At 45.5% G+C, this 16,970-nt stretch overlaps 1 protein-coding gene and 1 pseudogene across 4 annotated transcripts in view; one reads left to right on the forward strand and one right to left on the reverse strand.

Annotated features, from left to right (window-relative positions):
• The window catches only part of CEP85 (centrosomal protein 85), a 44,419-nt gene that overhangs the window by 10,553 nt on the left and 16,896 nt on the right, over positions 1 to 16,970 (reverse strand). For 3 of the 4 annotated variants that reach the window (XM_019013075.4, XM_019013072.4, XM_055388534.2), the window contains exons 4-7: positions 12,178 to 12,872; positions 10,316 to 10,449; positions 9,784 to 9,901; positions 8,242 to 8,427 (exon numbers count right to left, since the gene is read on the reverse strand). In XM_019013075.4, the coding sequence (XP_018868620.3) occupies positions 8,242 to 8,427; positions 9,784 to 9,901; positions 10,316 to 10,449; positions 12,178 to 12,872 (1,133 nt within the window). Of the gene's footprint in view, positions 1 to 8,241; positions 8,428 to 9,783; positions 9,902 to 10,315; positions 10,450 to 12,177; positions 12,873 to 13,210; positions 13,279 to 16,970 lie in introns of those variants that run through there. The other variant, XM_063701462.1, reaches the window with a different exon arrangement.
• Positions 4,645 to 5,005, forward strand: LOC101154485 (small ribosomal subunit protein bS6m-like; annotated as a pseudogene).

Consider the following 16,970-nt stretch of genomic DNA (forward strand, 5'->3'; position numbering starts at 1 on the left):
CATCCGCCCACCTTGGCCTCCCAAACTGCTGGGATTACAGGCATGAGCCACCACACCCAGCCACATCAACTTTTTTTGAAGCAACCCCTGAGGCTGTGAATGTTGTTCTACTGCAATGAAGGTAGGAAGCTAAACAAATTTTGCCATTTAGGATTTGAGTATAAAACTAAAGAATTAATGAACTTTCAAATCAAGGACGGAGAAAGTCTTCTACGGCAGTTTTTAAAAACTGGCAGCATTTCTGTTGTAAAATACAGAATTTGTCTGGTCTCTGTACCTGGTTCCTGGGAGGTCTGTAACCTCTAAGCCCTTGGAATTTCCTGAATTGGACAGGAGTGGGCCAGATCCCATCATGAGTAAATTTATGCCAATACTATGACTCAGAATGGATGCAGATCACCAGAAAAATCAACTGCTTTAAGCCTAATCTACTATGGGGAAGGGAGAGGGACGGGTGATTGAGTTCAATCATGCCTACACAGATAAAACTCCAACTAAAAACTCTGGACACAGCAGCTCACTGGAGCTTCCTGGTAGGTAAACACATAAATGTGCTGTGTTTACATGCTCTTATTCCACAAGGAGAGGGCATGGAAGCTCTGCTCTCAGGATGCTCCTGGACCTCACCCTATGTCATTTGGCTGGTCCTGAATTGTATCCCACCCCCTTTTTTTTGAGACAGTTTCGCTCTTATTGCCCAGGCTGGAATGCAATGGTGCAATCTTGGCTCACTGCGACCTTCGCCTCCTGGGTTCAAGAGAGTCTCCTGCCTCAGTTTCCCGAGTAGCTGGGATTACAGGCACCCGCCACCATGCCCAGCTAATTTTTCTATTTTTAGTACAGATGGGATTTCACCATGTTGGCCAGGCTGGTCTCGAACCCCTGACTTCAGGTGATCCACCTGCCTCGGCCTCCCAAAGTGCTGGGATTACAGGCATGAGCCACTGCACCCAGCCCTGAATTGTATCCCTTATAATAAAACTGTAATAATAAGTATAGCACTTTCCTAAGTTCTGTGAGTAATTCTGGGAATTATTAAACCTGAAGGGGTCATAGAAGCCTACAGATCTGCAGCCAGTTGGTCAGAAATACAGGTGGCCTGAAGACCCCAAAATTTGCTGTTGGCATCTGAAGTAAACACAGTTTTGTTGAGAACTGTGCCCTTAAACCTGTGGAGTCTGACACTAACTCCAGATGGTGTGCATCTGAATTGGACTGCAGAAGTATACATAACTTTCTGATAAGACATATAACCAGTTAGGTCAGAAAGGTAATATATTCTTCCCTAAATACCACACATGATATAAAGCCATGCAATCAACTGGAAAGGCTAATGAGACTTGAGAGAAAGAGCTATGTCTGTTTGCTAATAATCATATACTAAACACACGGCAGAAGGCCTAGCACAGAGCAGGTATTCAATAAAGATTTGAACAGAGGCTTTTTCTTCACCATTATGGTGCTTTGTTTTATTTTGTTTGCTTATGAACAAGGAAGCTGAGGAAAGCAAGAGAAAACAGAAGAAGTGATGCAGATCTACTAAATGTCAAAGAGGCGGCAAAGGCCTAATTTAATCCAAAGATATAACAGTATGAAGAAAGATCCCTGAAAATCAGCCAAAAGCTTTATCCTAGGTCCAATCTGTACTCTTAAATTTCTGAACCAGTGATTTTCACATTTCAGTATGTATCAGAATCACCTGGGAAGCTTACTGAAAATGGTAAACTGACCATAAATGTTTATCTCTTCTCCCTTCCAAAAACATCTTTAAAATGACAGAAAAGAAATAAAGTATTAACTGAGAAACAACAGGGGAGGAAACAAAAGTCTAGGAAAGATATATTATTTTTTTGAGACAGGGTCTTGCTCTGTCACCCATGCTGAAGTGCAGTGACATGGACACAGCCCACTGCAGCCTCCACCTCCCGGGTTCAAGCGATTCTCCTGCCTCAGCCTCCCGAGGAGCTGGGATTACAGGCGTCCACCACCACGCCCAGCTAATTTTTTGTATTATTGGTAGAGATGGTGTTTCACCATGTTGGCCATGCTGATCTTGAACTCCTGACCTTAGGTGATCCACCCACCTCGGCCTCCCAAAGTGCTGGGATTACAGGCGTGAGCCACCGAGCCTGGCTTAAAATTTTTTATAGAGATGGAGTCTCGTCATGTTGCCTAGGCTGTTCTTGAACTGGGCTCAAGCAATTCTCCTGCCTTGGCCTCCCAAAGTACCAGGGTTAAGAGGAGTGAGCCACCATGCCCAGCCTATGAAAGATTTTAATGTTTTTAAAAGATGAGAGTGAAAAGGGGAGATAAATGACTTGGGGCAGAAAAGTTATAATCTGCAGTGGGAGTTACAGACAACAGGGAAGAAAATCTGCTCCTCCCAATTCTCAAGAGCCTCTGAACTGAAGTATCAGCTCACTATGGAGGCAAGTATCAACCACAGAGCTGAAAAATAGGGGAATTCCCTAGAAATCTATATACAAATTAGCTAGATATCAGCCTCACCCTGGGCTTCCCCATCAGGAGACTATTCTCTGGAGAAATCAATCAGAGAGATTCCCAACTCAAGAATACCCAGTCACAGCAGAGAGAGTGAAGTATTGGGTTGAAAACAAGTATAAGTAAAAATCTATGTATATGACCGGGTGTGGTGGCTCACACCTGTAATCCCAGCACTTTGGGAGGCTGAGGTGGGCGGATTAATTGAGGCCAGGAGTTCAAGACCAGCCTGGCCAAAATGGTAAAACTCTATCTCTATAAAAAATACAAAAATTAGGCCAGTGCAGTGGCTCAAGCCTGTAATCCTAGCACTTTGGGAAGTCGAGGCGGGCAGATCACATGAGGTCAGGAGTTTGAGACCCGCCTGGTCAACATGGCAAAATCCTGTCTCTACTAAAAATACAAAAATTAGCCGGGCATGGTGGTGGGTGCCTATAATCCCAGCTACTTGGGAGGCTGAGGCAGGAGAATCGCTTGAACCCGGGAGATGGAGGCTGCAGTGGCCAAGATCACGCCACTGCACTCCAGCCCAGGCAACAGAGCGAGACTCTGTCTAAAAAAAAAAAAAAAAAGCCGGGTGTGGTGGTACATGCCTGTAATCCCAGCTACTCAGGTAGCTGAGGCATGAGAGAGAACAGTTTGAATCTGGGAGGTGGAGGCTGCAGTGAGCCTAAACCGTGACACTGCACTCCAGCAACTCCAGAGTCTCCAGCGAGACTGTGTCTCAAAAACTAACAAAAAAAAACTATGTATAGAACTGTGGGGACTCTAAGCCCAATCTCCTCAACACCAAGAATCCAAAGGCTAAAAAGCATTCCTGCCTCTAGCCTCTCCACCAGGCAGCAGGTTGAAGATTCTTCCCTAGAGAGTGAGAGAAGACATCCAGATTGACATTTGAGCATTCCCAAGTGAAAAGGGTAGTCTAAGTCTGATCCTACAGTGAAGTCCAACAGGTAACCACCATGAATCCAGAGCTTTCATCCAGCTTTTAAATGCTTCCTTTTTATTTTTTTGAAGGAGTCTCACTCTCATTGCCAAGGCTGGAGTGCAGTGGCGTGATCTCGGCTCACTGCAACCTCCACCTCCCAGGTTCAAGCGATTCTCCTGCCTCAGCCTCCCAAGTAGCTGGGATTACAGGCACCGCCCAGCTAATTTTTGTATTTTTAGTTGAGACAGGATTTCACCATGTTGCCAGGCTGGTCTTCAACTCCCGACCTCAGGTGATCCACTTGCCTCAGCCTCCCAAAGTGCTGGGATCACAGGCGTGAGCCACCACGCCCAGCCTGCTACCTTCTTAAATATGAATGCCCATCCATTCAATGATCACCAGGCCTCTAACATGAAAGACACCAAAAACAGAAAAAAAGGACCTTAAGAAAACAAGAAATACTATAAACAGATGTAAACATCCAAAACAATTACAATCAATACTGTCAGAGAGATACTGTACCCAAGAAACAAAAACAGATGTGTAAAATTCACTGAAGAAAAAAAGCGCAGGAAAAGCATACTGTGCAGAAATACAGTTGTCCCTTGGTGTACACGGGGGACTGGTTCCAGGACCACCTTTGTATATCCAAATCTGCTCATACTCGAGTCCCACAGCTGGTCCTGAAGAAACCACATATATGTCGGCCCTCCATATACTCTGGTTTTGCATCTCTTGAATACATGATTTTTGATCTGTGTTTGGTTGAAAAAAATACACGTACAAGTGGAACTGTGCAGTTTAAATGTATTGTTCCAAGGTCAACTATATATATATATATCAGGGGAAAGAGAAGAGCTCAAGATAGATACACAATTGTGGGGTTGTGCTGGGGCACAGAACTACTGATCTTTTTCTTTTTTTTTTTTTTTTGAGACAATGTCTTGCTGTCACCCAGACTGGAGTGTAACTGTGAGATCATGGCTTACTGCAGCCTTGACCTTTTGGGCTCCAGTGAGTTATTCTCCCACTTCAGCTTCCTGAGTAGCTGGGACTACAGGAGGCACCACCATGCCTGGCTAATTTTTAAAAATTTTTTGTAGCTTTTGCCATCCGGCAGCCATTCAGCCCAGCCACTTCCAGGTCCCTGCCATCCTGCTCCTTTGCTTCCCGGGAACCATCCCAGTTCTGAGCCGCCCACCGAGCCCTTGGGAATGCCTGGCTATAAGCTGGCTTTAATCTTGACAGCCATGCCGCAGCCAGAGACTACTGCTGCTTTGAAAAGTATGATACAAGCCCTGATGAACAGAGGAGCAATAGTGAGGGACTTGCAAAACCTGGGCAAATGAGCACTTCCTTATAAGATCTTCGTCAACAGCACAGCAGAGGTGGGTATTTCTTGGTGAATTTTTATGCACCAACCACAACTGTTGAAAGCATGATGGAGCACTTGTCTAGAGATGTAGATGTGATTAGACAGAGTACTGTAAAACATCCCAGGAACTAAAAGAATATGAAGAGATTGTCCTAGTCTCACTTGAAGAAAAACTATATTCCACAAAGCAGCAGCAGTGAGGGCCAGGCGCAGTGGCTCATGTCTGTAATCCCAGCACTTTGGGAGGCCAAAGTGGGTGAATCACCTGAGGCCAGGAGTTTAAGACCAGCCTGGCCAACATGGTGAAACCCCATCTCTAATAAAAGTACAAAATTTAGCCCAGTGTGGTGGCATGCGCCTATCATCCCAGCTACTTGGGAGGCTAAGTCACAAGAATGACTTGAGCCAGAGAGGTGGAAATTGAAGTGAGAAGATTCACTAGATTTTAGCCTTATATAGAATTCCTTCACATTTGAGCAGCATGGATGAGGAGGAATAGTTTGCAAGCTTGGCCTTTATTTAAGAGTGTGTTGCAGGTGCCGTTTGATTTTTCTAAAGTACTTTTAGCCCATGCTCCCCTTTGCTGCAAGAAGTAGGGAACTGCTCACTGACAAGCTTCTCTATCGTCTGTGGTACCAGTGGATTATTCTTGATTTTATTTTCATTAGTGTCATTTCTTTGTCAGCGAGGACTTTTCCCCTTCCAACAGTCACATCCCCCGCCCCCTGCCTTTTTGTTTTGTTTTGTTTTTTTTTTGAGACAGACTCTCACTCACTCTGTTGCCCAGATTAGAGAGCAGTGGTGCTATCTCGGCTCACTGCAACATCTACCTCCTGGGTTCAAGCGACTCTCTTGCCCCAGCCTCTTAAGTAGCTGAGGTTACAGGCGCCCACCACCATACCCCGCTAATTTTTGCATTTTGTTTTTTTTTTTGAGACGGAGTCTTGCTCTGTCGCCAGGCTGGAAGTGCAGTGGCGTGATCTTGGCTCACTGCAACCTCCGCCTCCCGTGTTCAAGCGATTCTCCTGCCTCAGCCTCCCAAGTAGCTCGGACTATAGGCGTGCACCACCACCCCCAGCTAATTTTTTGTATTTTTAATAGAGATGGGGTTTCACCATGTTGGCCAGGATGTTCTTGATCTCCTGACCTTGTGATCTGCCCTCCTCAGCCTCCCAAAGTGTTGGGATTACAGGTGTAAGCCATTGTGCCTGGCCATTTTTGTATTTTTTTTAGTACAGACAGGGTTTCACCATGTTGGCCAGACTGGTCTCGAACTCCTGACCTCAAGTGATTCGCCTGCCTCGGCCTCCCCATATGCTGGGATTACAGGTGTGAGCCACCATGCCTGGCCAGTAAAAGCAAAACTTATAATACCACCTGGGATTGTCAACTAGTCATTCAGACTGTATAACCATGCAGAAATAAAAATTGAAGAGCAACATATTATATGGGCAACTTTTGCTCTGAGTAATAAACTTGATTTTAGGGAAAAAATTTTTTTTTTTTTTTTAAGAGAAAGAGTCTCAATATGTTGTCCAGGCTTGTCTTAAACTCCTGAGCTCAAGCAATTCTCTTGCCACAGTCTCCCAAAGTGCTGGAATTATAGGTATGAGCCACTGAGTCTGGCCAGAACTACTAAATTTTTTATTTTTTCATTTGTTTTTAGAACTACTAATTTTATTATAAATCTATTGGTATTTAATTACTTAACTTAGATATATAAATTATTATTTTTTTAAACTCACTAACCCAACTTTCTTTTATTTTTTTGAGATGCAGTTTCGCTCTTGTTGCCTAGGCTGGGGTGCAATGGAGCGATCTTGCCTCATTGCAACTTCCGCCTCCTGGGTTAAAGTGATTCTCCTGCTTCAGCCTCCTGAGTAGCTGGGATTATAGGTATGCGTCACCACACCCAGCTAATTTTGTATTTTTAGTAGAGACGGGGTTTCTCCATGTTGGTCAGGCTGGTCTCGAACCCCTGACCTCAGGTGATCTGCCCACCTCAGCCTCCCAAAGTGCAGGGATTACAGGCATGAGCCACGGCGCCCAGCCTAACTCAACTTTAAATTTTCTTTTTTAACAAAACCTCTTAAGTCCTTCCAGTACCAACAACATCAGCATCACCTGGGAGCTTGTCAGAAATGCAGAATCCAGCTGGGTGCAGTGGGTCACATCTGTAATCCCAGCACTTTGGGAGGCTGAGGTGGGTGGATCACCTGAGGTCAGGAGTTCGAGACCGGCCTGGCCAACATGGTGAAACCCCATCTCCACTAAAATTACAAAAATTAGCTGGGTGTGGTAGCAGGCGCCTGTAATCCCAACTACTTGGGAGGCTGAAGCAGGAGAATCGCTTGAACCCAGGAGGCTGAGGTTGCAGTGAGCTGAGATTGCACCACTGCACTCCAGCCCAGATGCCAGAGCGAAATTCCATCTCAAAAAAAAAAAAAAAGGCAGGATCTCAGGCTCCCTCCTAGAACTATGAATCTGATGTACATTTTTAACAAGATCCCCAAGTGATTCTGAAACAATGAAGTTTGAGAAGTATTGCTCTAGTTGTTTTAAGTGGTCCAGAACTTTAACATTACTAAACTGGTTCCCCAAAAACATATGCTTTAGAGCAAGCCGTGAATTGGGAGATACCAACAAAACCAAATAACTTTAAACCTAAGGCAATTCTAAGAGTACTGGCAAAAATACACACCCAAACTAGCTGTGCACATGGAATTTTTTTTTTTTTCCTGAGACGGAGTCTTGCTCTATCACCTAGGCTGGAGTGCAATGGCATGATGGCATGATCCTGGTTCACTGCAACCTCTGTCTCCCGGGTTCAAGCTATTCTCCTGCTTCAGCCTCCCAAGTAGCTGAGATTACAGGCGCCAGCCACCACACCCAGCTAATTTTTGCATTTTTAGTAGAGACGGGGTTTCACCATGTTGGCCAGGCTGGTCTCGAACTCTGGGCCTCAGGTGATCCACCCGTTTCAGCCTCCCAAAGTGCTGGGATTACAGGCGTGAGCCACCATGCCTGATGCACATGGAATTTTTCTCTACTTTTTAGGAAGGGTGAGAAACCAGACTGAATGATACAAATATACCACAGGTGTATCTTGCAACAGTGCCACCTGGTATGAGTACTCAGGTTGGTTTTCTACCCAGACCAGCTGGTGGTACATTGCACAGCACAACCTGGGACAGTGAGGGATCATACAACTTTCTCTGACTGTTGTGGTTTTGTGGAGATGAAGCAAAAATGAGGGAGGGAGGAGAGTTCCATTTCTAGCAAAAAGGAGATCTGTGACGATTCTGTGTGAGAAGCCAGTGGAGGATCTCACCCAATTGTCTCCTCTTAGTTCCAGGCCAGAAACAGCTTAGGCTTTAGAGTAGACAGCTGACTGCCAACTCCTTTGTGAACCAGGGCTATCAGCTACTCAGCTCACCCTTTCTTCCTGTTTCTTCACTTCCTCAGAATGCTTCTGCAACGCCACTTTGAGCGACTCTCTGATGAGCTGGACTTCAACTTCAGAAGCAGAGAGTTTCTTTTCAAGGTCAATCTTTTCTCTGCTCAAGGCTTCTGTCTTCTGTGCAAACTGTGCACGTAAGAAAGTGTTTTCTCGCTGCAATTCCTGCCAGAAAGATTCTCAATATGTAACTGTTCTCTATGCTTATAGTCTCATGTACTTTACTTATTCCCAGCATACTGCACGGTCAAATATCATTTCTCTCCAAGAATCTCTTCAAGAAGTGATTCTCAACTAGGTCTTAGGGTTAACAGCATCAGCATTACCTGATGCTGTAATTTGTTAGCAATGCAATGTCTTAAGCCTAACTCCTAGGCCCACCAAATCAGAAACTGTAGGGATGGGTCCCAATAATCTGTATTTTAACAAGCGCTCCAGGGATTCTGATGCACACTCACATTTGAGAACCACTGCCTTAAAGCAATACCTAAGCCATTGTATACTGGAAGGAACCTAGGACAAGACATCAGAAGACCTGGGCTCAAAGCCTGGCTTCCCTCCACTCATTCTCTATATGATCTCAGGCAAGGTCTTCCTCTTTCTCAGGTTTCAATTCTTTAATCAGTAAATTCAAAGAATTAACTAGTTTTATTTAAGGCACTTCCCACTCTTAACATTCTGATTCTATGAGACAGGATACTGCCTTAATTAGGTAGCAAAGCCAGTGCTATAACCTGTCAAATATCCAACATTCAAATGCCCAAATTGCAGAAGCTTGGTCAACAAAGCAGGCTTCTTTTCAAACTCTAAAGCCCCACAACCATTGATCTCAGTGAGAATATTATCTTCTTCAGCTGCTCCTAGATATGGAGGATAAAAATGAGAATGGCCGGGTGCAGTGACTCCCGCCTGTAATCCCAGCACTTTGGGAAGCCGAGGTAGGCGGATCACGAGGTCAGGAGTTCGAGACCAGCCTGGCCAATATGATGAAACCCCGTCTCTACTAAAAATATAAAAATTAGCCAGGCATGGTGGCAGGCACCTGTAATCCTAGCTACTTGGGAGGCTGAGGCAGGAGAATTGCTTGAACCTGGGAGGCGGAGGTTGCAGTGAGCCGAGATTGTGCCACTGCACTCCAGCCTGGGTGACAGAGCAGGGAAAAAAAAAAAGAGAGAGAGAATAGCTCTAAATCCTGCATTACCTTTGCCTCTCTCTCCTTTGGCTAGGGCTAGAAGATTAAGACTTCTCATAACATCACCCAACTCTAGGACCTTACTATCTACCTTTCTTCCAAGTATGTCTTCACATCCAGGCATCTTGGACTTTCACCTGGTTCTTAGCCTTTTCTGCCCCCACAAGGGCATGATAAAGGGTGCTTTATAATTAGTATGCCCTCTTTGAGGGCAGGGACACTTACATCACTTGATCTCTTTTCTATCTCCTGGATACCTAATGGTGTCAAGCATAGGGAAGACACCGAGTTATGACAAACAGAATGCCATCCTGATGGCCAATACTTACCTGTAGCCTCAGCAAGCAGACATCACCAAAGGGGGCAGGGCGGCCCAAGAGGGCACTGTGGACTTGCAGTTCGCTCTCTCGCACTTTCTGCTCCAGCTGAGAGATGTGTTTCCTCTGCCTGCACAAGCCGGTAGAATCAGGTCAGGGTCCTGATGCTAACCCCTCACAATATGAGCCCCTACTAAGTACAATCCCTATTACGTAAGCAAGATCTTAGATTCTGGATATCACTATTTTCTGAAGGAAGAAGAACAAATGAGAAAGATAACTGAGGGGAAATGAGGAAAAGATCAGAAGCAATGAACTGGCTACCCCCTTAGGCACTCCCTAGAGCCCCTAAAGAAATACATAACTGGTCTATTATATTAGTTATATATACACGACTAGGCTGCTTATCAAACTACCTCCACCATGAGGCAAGACATGGACCTAAACAGAGGAGGAATGCTTTGCCCTTGGGAAGACTCCATTAGGTGTCTTCAATGGGGCCTGGGAGAGTAGTCTGGCTCTGTGGTACCCCTTGCCCTCTTACTTGTCAATGAGAAGCTCTTTTTCCTTCAGAAGGTGTTCATTACTGTTCAAGATGCTGATCCACTGTGCTGGCTCTAAGATGGGCAGTGAAGGAGCAAAAGCAGCAGGATGGTGGCAGATGGCTCCGTTCTGAAGCTGAAAGGCAAGTAGGCCCAGATGAGCTTGATCTTGACCCATACACGCCTGAAAACACCTGAGCAGTAATCAGCTGGGTCTGTAGTCAAGGCCCAACTTGGCTCAGCCTGATGAGGCCCAATGTTTACGAAATAATTTTAGCTCTGAGGCATGACTGGAAAGAACCTGCCAGGAAGGCTTCTGCCAACTGAACACTCCCTATTCAAAAAGGCTCTAGTTTCTAAGAAAAGGTCAGTTATCTTTTATTATCTAGCAACAGAGGCAAACCAGGAGCTAGGATGTCCTCACCAACCAAGGAAGGGGAATATGTCTGCTCCCTTCCTTCCCACTCTTCAGCAGCACAAGGATTTTTTAAAAGAAAATATGCTGGGTGCAGTGGCTCACGCCTGTAATCCCAGTACTTTGGGAGGCCAAGGTGGGCAGATTGCCCAAGCTCAGGAGTTCTAAACCAGCATGGGCAACAGGGTGAAAACCCGTCTCTAATAAAAAATACAAAAAATTAGTCGGGCGTGGCGGCATGCGCCTGTGGTCCTAGCTACTCAGGAGGCTGAGGCAGGAAAATTGCTTGAACCTGGGAGGTGGAGGTTGCAGTGAGACGAGATCACGCCACTGGGCGACAGAGCAAGACTCTGTCTCCAAAACACACACACACACACACACACACACACACAACAAAACAAAACAAAACAAAAAAAGGAAAATACAGGCAGGCACAGTAGCTCACCCCTGTAATCCCAGCACTTTCGGAGGCTGAGGCGGGCGGATCACAAGGTCAGGAGTTCGAGACTAGGCTGGCCAGCATGGTGAAACCCTGTTTCTACTAATAATACAAAAAAGGGCTGGGCGTGGTGGCACACACCTGTAGTCCCAGCTACTCGGGAGGTTAAGGCAGGAGAATCACTTGACCTTGGGAGGTAGAGGTTGCAGTGAGCCGAGAACACGCCACTGCACTCCAGCCTGGGCAACAGAGCAAGACTGTCTCAAAAAAAAAAAAAAAATACAAAAGTGGTAGAGAGAACACAGGGGCTCAAAGAAGGTTTTCACATTTATTTATTTATTTTTTGAGACAGAGTCTCGCTCTGTCATCCAGACTGGAGTGCAATGGCGTGGTCTCAGCTCACTGCAACCTCCGCCTCCCAGGTTCAAGCAATTCTCCTGCCACAGCCTCCTGAGTAGTTGGGACTACAGGCGCATGCCACCACACCTGGCTAATTTTTATATTTTTAGTAGAGGCAGGGTTTCACTCTGCTGGCCAGGCTGGTCTCGAACTCCTGCCCGCCTCGGCCTCCCAAAATGCTGGGATTATAGGCGTGAGCCACCTGGCCTCAAAGATGGTTTTTAAACCCCAGCTCTGCCAATTACCAGCTCTATGACCCCGTACAGATTATGTAGTCTAAGAACCTGGTAAGTTTCTACATCTACCTCGTTAGTACACTATGAAGATTAAATAAAATGCTGTATGTGAAAGTACTTAGCCTAGTGACGTATAAATACGTTTTTAGGTTTCCCTTTGTAACCTTTTGCTATTTTGGAGACCCTATCTGGTGCTTAATTTGACCACCAAACAGATTCAATGGCCAACAGCTCACAAGCCTGTATTTCCTGTCTACAAACATCTTCCTTCTTTTTACAGCTATTTTCTTTAACCCAAAATTCAAAGGACAAAAGCTATTACAATTCTAAGAACTGTACAGAACCTAGAAAATCCAAGGAAAGATAGACCTCTACCTGCATTTGCTCCATCTGTAAACGAATCAATTCCAGCTGCTGCCGACAAGTGCTGAGTTCACAAGATTGCTCTCGGGGATGCCAAGTGTCAGGACTCGGCTGCCACACCTGAGAGGGCAGAGGCTTGGAGAGCCCGGGAGCAGGCTGGAGTCCCAAAGGGAGGACCCCACTGCTATTAGAATGTGGTCCATTCCGCTCAAACACTGCCCCGCTGCCCGGTGCCTTCTTGGCCTCAGGCAACACTCTGTACAACTCCTTACTTGTGCTGGTTCTTGGGTTGTGGAAGCGGACTCGGTGGTGAGGATCTGAATAAAGTGTCTCCATCATTGCCGACTGATTGAGGGTAGATTCCATGCTAGGAATATCAAACTTCCTCGCCTCTTCTTGTCTTTCATGGCCCACTGCTGGAAACCAGGACTGCTCAATTCCATTTTCTCCAGTAGCACCAGAGAAATACATGAGATCTCTAGATAGGCCTGGAGAATGTTTCATTGCACCGAGGTCTCCATTTCTTGTCATTCCCACACTTTCAGCCAATCCTGACAAAGGGAGTTTAGAGGAAGAGGGTCCAACAGGTGTAGAATTTGGCTTGGCAGGAGAGGTCCCTAAAGTAGAAGGCATCACATGGGCTGTTGGAATGGTTACGTGGCTTTTGATGGGCTGGAAAGGAGGACTGCCACTTGAGCTGCAAAAATCTGCGGAGAGAATAGTCTTCCATAAGTAAAAATTGAAGTAGCAAGCTTTCTTGAGTTTGAATGCTATGCCAGAAGCTCTCGGCCTGTCCTGAGACCAAGCAGAGAGAGCACCATCATCAAAAGTATCAGGCAGAAAGAAACGGCAACCAAACTGGGAGATGTATGTTCCAGGATCTCAAATGCCATTCACAAGGTAAACTAACAAAAGGCAATAATGACTTCACTTTTAACTTAGTCCTTTGTACTGGAATAAAAAAAATCTTGTCAGTCAACAGACAAAGCTGAAAAACTTTTAAAAAGTTTTTAAAAAAACTGAAACTTTAAAACAAATTACTTACTTAAGGAAAATGAGTTAGGTCCTACTCTTCTGGAAGCTGGACAACTCTCAGCTATAATCAAATCTAATAAAAATATCCTTTCCAAGAGTCACCAGAATCTTCTGCGACCTCCAAAAGCTCCCCCAGGAAGGTGAGCAACGAGTCCAAACTATCTGAAGAATGAAGCGAACTAGACAGTCTTGCTCAGTATGCAGGACAGGGAGTATGGCATCTGAGGCAGGATTCTGTTCTCTCTCCCATACCCCAGACCTGACTGCCTGGATATGTGAAGTTATTCTTAGTAACTCTCAGGTTTCACTCTAGCACAGTGAGCACTCTCAATTGGGTACACACTGAAATCCTCTATTTTATATTTTGCCTTTCACTTGCCCCCTTGTGTGTACCCAACTGTGTTTTTTTTTTTTTAACTTTTCCTTCAGACTGAATTTGTGTTTCCTTTGGCTCCTGCCTGGTCTTGGGAGACAACCCTTGATTAGCCCTACTACACAAGGTTCACATTTCTACCTATTTCCAACTTTCAAGTACTACTCTGAGGGGGACTACTGCAAGCAAACAATAAGGGAGGAATGTGAGGTAACATACTTATCGCTTTCAGCAGGCAGAAAACTGAATAAGGAAACAAGGAATACCAATTTCTTCTCTTTTCAACTATATTCAGTACTCGTTCCCAAATCAAGCATATCTACCATGGAGAAGAGCGACTACCAACTTGTTTCTTTTTCTCCCCAGCAACCAACACAGAGCACACTCAGATAACAACAACAAATACTATAATTGTTCCCAGAATTATGTAAGTATAGATCAGCTACTACCTTCTCATTAAACAACTTTTTTTTTTTGAAATGGGGTCTCACTCTGTCACCCAGGCTGGAGCACAGTGGCGTGATCACAGTTCACTGCAGCCTCGACCTCCCCAGGCTCAGGTGATCTTCCCACCTCAGTTTTTGTATTTTTAGGAGAGATGGAGTTTCGCCATGTTGCCCAGACTGGTCTCGAACTCATGGGCTCAAGCGATCCACCTGCCTCGGCCTCCCAAAGTGTTAGGATTATAGGTGTGAGCCACCATGCCTGGCCTTAAGCAACTCTTTAAAAATATGGGCAAGCCACCTCACACCTGTCAGAATGGCTATTATGAAAAAGATGAGGCTGGGCGCAGTGGCTCATGCCTGTAATCCCCAGCACTTTGGGAGGCTGAGGAGGGGGGATCACGAGGTCAGGAGATCGAAACCATCCTGGCTAACACGGTGAAACCCTGTCTCTACTAAAAATACAAAATATTAGCCAGGTATGGTGGCACGCGCCTGTAGTCCCAGCTATTTGGGAGGCTGAGGCAGGAGAATCGCTTGAACCCAGGAGGTGGAGGTTGCAATGAGCCAGGATCGCACTACTGCACTCCAGCCTGGGCGACAGAGTGAGACTCCATCTCAAAAAAAAAAAAAAAAAGATGAAAGATAACAAGTTTGGAGAGGATGCAGAGAAAAGGGAACTCTAGTACACAGTTGGGGGGAATGTAACACAGCCATTGTGGAAAACAATGGAGTATGTAGCTCCTCAAAAAACCAAAAAACTAAAAATAGTTACCATATGATCCAGCAATCCACTTCTGGGTATATATCCAAACGATATGAAATATGTATGTCCAAGAGATATCTACAATCCCATGTTTACTGAGTAATTATTCACAATAGCCAAGTTATAGAATCAACAGACGAACAGATAAGGAAAATGCAGTATATTACACAACGGAATACCAGCCTTATAAAAAATGTAAATTGTGTCACTTGCAACAACATGGATGAAACTGGAGGACACTAAGAGAAATAAGCCAGGCACAAAATGACAAATACTGCACGTTCTTACTTATATGTGGAAGCTAAAAAAAACCTTGACACATAGAAACAGAGAGAATAATTGTGGTTACTAGAAGCTGGGAGCAGGGGGAATCGAGAGATGCTGATCAAAGGGTAAAACATTTCGGTTAGACAGGAGGAATAAATACTTTAAAAAAAGACGTGCAAGCCTTATATTATATGCATAGTATCTAATTTGCTATACTGAAGATGATCTTGGGGATATATAAAAGGCCACACTAAAAAAAAACACACACACATAACAAAACAAAAACCTGAATAAGTTCTGATAACATGCATTAGTCTCTCAGGACCAAGAAAGAAATTTCTCAGTTAAAGGACCCAGTTTCTGATGTCTCACAACTTAAATATAGGACTAGTACACAAGGTTAAGGCAGACTGCTAGTGATAAAGACTTCAAAGACTAGTAAGCAATACAATTTTTTGTTTTATTTTTTGGAGACGGAATTTCACTCTTGTTGCCCAGGCTGGAGTGCAATGGCGCGATCTTGGCTCACCGCAACCTCCTCCTCCTGGGTTCAAGCGATTCTCCTGCCTCAGCCTCCCAAGTAGCTGGAATTAAAGGCATGCTCCACCACGCCCGGCTAATTTTGTATTTTTAGTAGAGACAGGGCTTCTCCATGCTGGTCAGGCTGGTCTTGAACTCCCAACCTCAGGTGATCCGCCCGCCTCGGCCTCCCAAAGTGCTGGGATTACAGGTGTGAGCCACTGCCCCCGGCCCAATTTTTTCTTTTTTGAGATGGGGTCTCACTCACTCTGTTGTCCAGGCTGGAGTGCAGTGGCACGATCTTGGCTCACCGCAACCTCTGCCTCCTGGGTTCAAGCGACTCTTCTGCCTCAGCCTCTCGAGTAGCTGGGATTACAGGAGCCTGCCACCATGCCTGGCTAATTTTTGTATTTTTAGTAGATGGGGTTTCACCATGTTGGCCAGGCTGGTCTTGAACTCCTAACCTCAAGTGATTCACCTGTCTCGGCCTCCCAAAGTGCTGGGATTACAGGGATGAGCCACCGTGCTTAACCATAAGCAATATGTTTTAAATCCTCCATAACAGCACCATAGTTATCAGTTCTTACCAAGGGTCACTGCTCCCACAGTGTAATTACAAAACAGAAGACTGTGAGGTTGTAGCACATGAGGGGTTGCTACCATGAACTTTGCGATACCTCCTTCCAGTCTCCATCCATAGCACCACTCTCTCTAGATTCACCAAATTCAGTTTTGAGCCCACACCCCCTGCTGTGGTTTGAAAGTGTCTGTCCCCCAAAAGTTCATGTGTTGGAAACTTAATTGCCAATGTAACAGTATTAAGAGGTGGGGGCCTCTAAGAGGTGACTGGGTCATGAGGGTAAAAGCCTCATAACAGATCAGCAGAAGTGAGTTAGTTCTCAAAGCAGTGGGTTGTTATAAAAGCAAGCTTGGGGCTGGGCACGGTGGCTCATGCCTGTAATCCCAGCACTTTGGGAGGCTGAGGCGGGCGGATCACCTGAGGTCCGGAGTTTGAGACCAGCCTGATCAACATGGAGAAACCCTGTCTCCACTAAAAATACAAGATTAGCTGGGCGTGGTGACGCATGCCTGTAGTCCCAGCTTCTCGGGAGGCTGAGGCAGGAGAATCGCCTGAAACCAGGAGGCAGACGTTGCAGTGAGCCGAGATTGCACCACTGCACTGAAGCCTGGGCAACAAGAGCTAAACTCCACCTCAAAAAAAAAAAAACCAAGCTTGGGTTGGGCACGGTGGTTTATGCCTGTAATCCTAGCACTTTGGGAGGCAGAGGCAAGCGGATCATTTGAGGTCAGGAGTTCAAGGCCAGCCTGGCTAACATGGTGAAACCCCATCTCTACTAAAAATACAAAAATTAGCTGGGCATGATGGCGGGTGCCTGTAATC

The sequence above is a fragment of the Gorilla gorilla genome, chromosome 1 (genome assembly GCF_029281585.2).
Source record: "Gorilla gorilla gorilla isolate KB3781 chromosome 1, NHGRI_mGorGor1-v2.1_pri, whole genome shotgun sequence".
Taxonomy (NCBI): domain Eukaryota; kingdom Metazoa; phylum Chordata; class Mammalia; order Primates; family Hominidae; genus Gorilla; species Gorilla gorilla.